This window comes from Empidonax traillii, unplaced genomic scaffold (genome assembly GCF_003031625.1).
Source record: "Empidonax traillii isolate 1590-97213 ecotype Southwest subspecies unplaced genomic scaffold, ASM303162v1 scaffold7350:size5062, whole genome shotgun sequence".
NCBI classification, from domain to species: Eukaryota; Metazoa; Chordata; class Aves; order Passeriformes; family Tyrannidae; genus Empidonax; species Empidonax traillii.
The window spans coordinates 1-1,011 of NW_020962543.1; the positions used below are offsets into that span (position 1 = coordinate 1).

At 66.1% G+C, this 1,011-nt stretch overlaps 1 protein-coding gene across 1 annotated transcript in view; it reads left to right on the plus strand.

Moving 5' to 3' along the window:
• Window positions 1–6: 6 nt before the first annotated feature.
• LOC114073614 (potassium voltage-gated channel subfamily C member 3-like) overlaps window positions 7–1,011 on the plus strand; it is a gene marked incomplete at both ends in the record, with an annotated part of 4,086 nt that continues 3,081 nt past the window's right edge. The window contains one exon of the mRNA XM_027911340.1: window positions 7–1,011. Within this exon, the coding sequence (XP_027767141.1) occupies window positions 7–1,011 (1,005 nt within the window).

The following is a 1,011-nucleotide window of genomic DNA, read 5'->3' on the forward strand; positions in this document are numbered from 1 at the left end:
CCCCCCCCAATCCAGTACGTGGCCTTCGCCTCGCTCTTCTTCATCCTCATCTCCATCACCACCTTCTGCCTGGAGACGCACGAGGCCTTCAACCGCGTCATCAACAAGACCGAGACGGTGGCCACGGCCAACGGCACGGGCACCACGCAGGTGGCCGTGGAGGTGGAGACCGAGCCCTTCCTCACCTACGTGGAGGGCACGTGCGTGGTGTGGTTCACCTTCGAGTTCCTCATGCGCGTCAGCTTCTGCCCGGACAAGCGCGACTTCGTCAAGAGCAGCCTCAACATCATCGACTTCGTGGCCATCCTGCCTTTTTACCTGGAGGTTGGGCTCAGGGGCCTGTCCTCCAAGGCGGCCAAGGACGTGCTGGGCTTCCTGCGGGTGGTCCGCTTCGTGCGCATCCTGCGCATCTTCAAGCTGACGCGGCACTTCGTGGGGCTGCGGGTGCTGGGCCACACCCTGCGCGCCAGCACCAACGAGTTCCTGCTGCTCGTCATCTTCCTGGCCCTGGGGGTGCTCATCTTCGCCACCATGATCTACTACGCCGAGCGCATCGGCGCCGACCCCGACGACGTCACCGGCAGCCGCCACACCTACTTCAAGAACATCCCCATCGGCTTCTGGTGGGCCGTGGTGACCATGACCACGCTGGGCTACGGCGACATGTACCCCATGACGTGGTCGGGCATGCTGGTGGGCGCCCTGTGCGCCCTGGCCGGCGTGCTCACCATCGCCATGCCCGTGCCCGTCATCGTCAACAACTTCGGGATGTACTACTCGCTGGCCATGGCCAAGCAGAAGCTGCCCAAGAAGAAGAACAAGCACATCCCCAGGCCCCCCCAGCCCGGATCGCCGGGGTACGGCTCGCCGGGGTCCGGGGTGGGACCCAACGGAGGAGGAGGAGGAGGAGGAGGAGGAGGAGGGAGCGGCACCGGCAGCCCCCGAGGGGCGCGAAGGGCACCCCCGGCCTGTCCCCTGGCGCAGGAGGAGGTGGTGGAGATCAACAGGGCC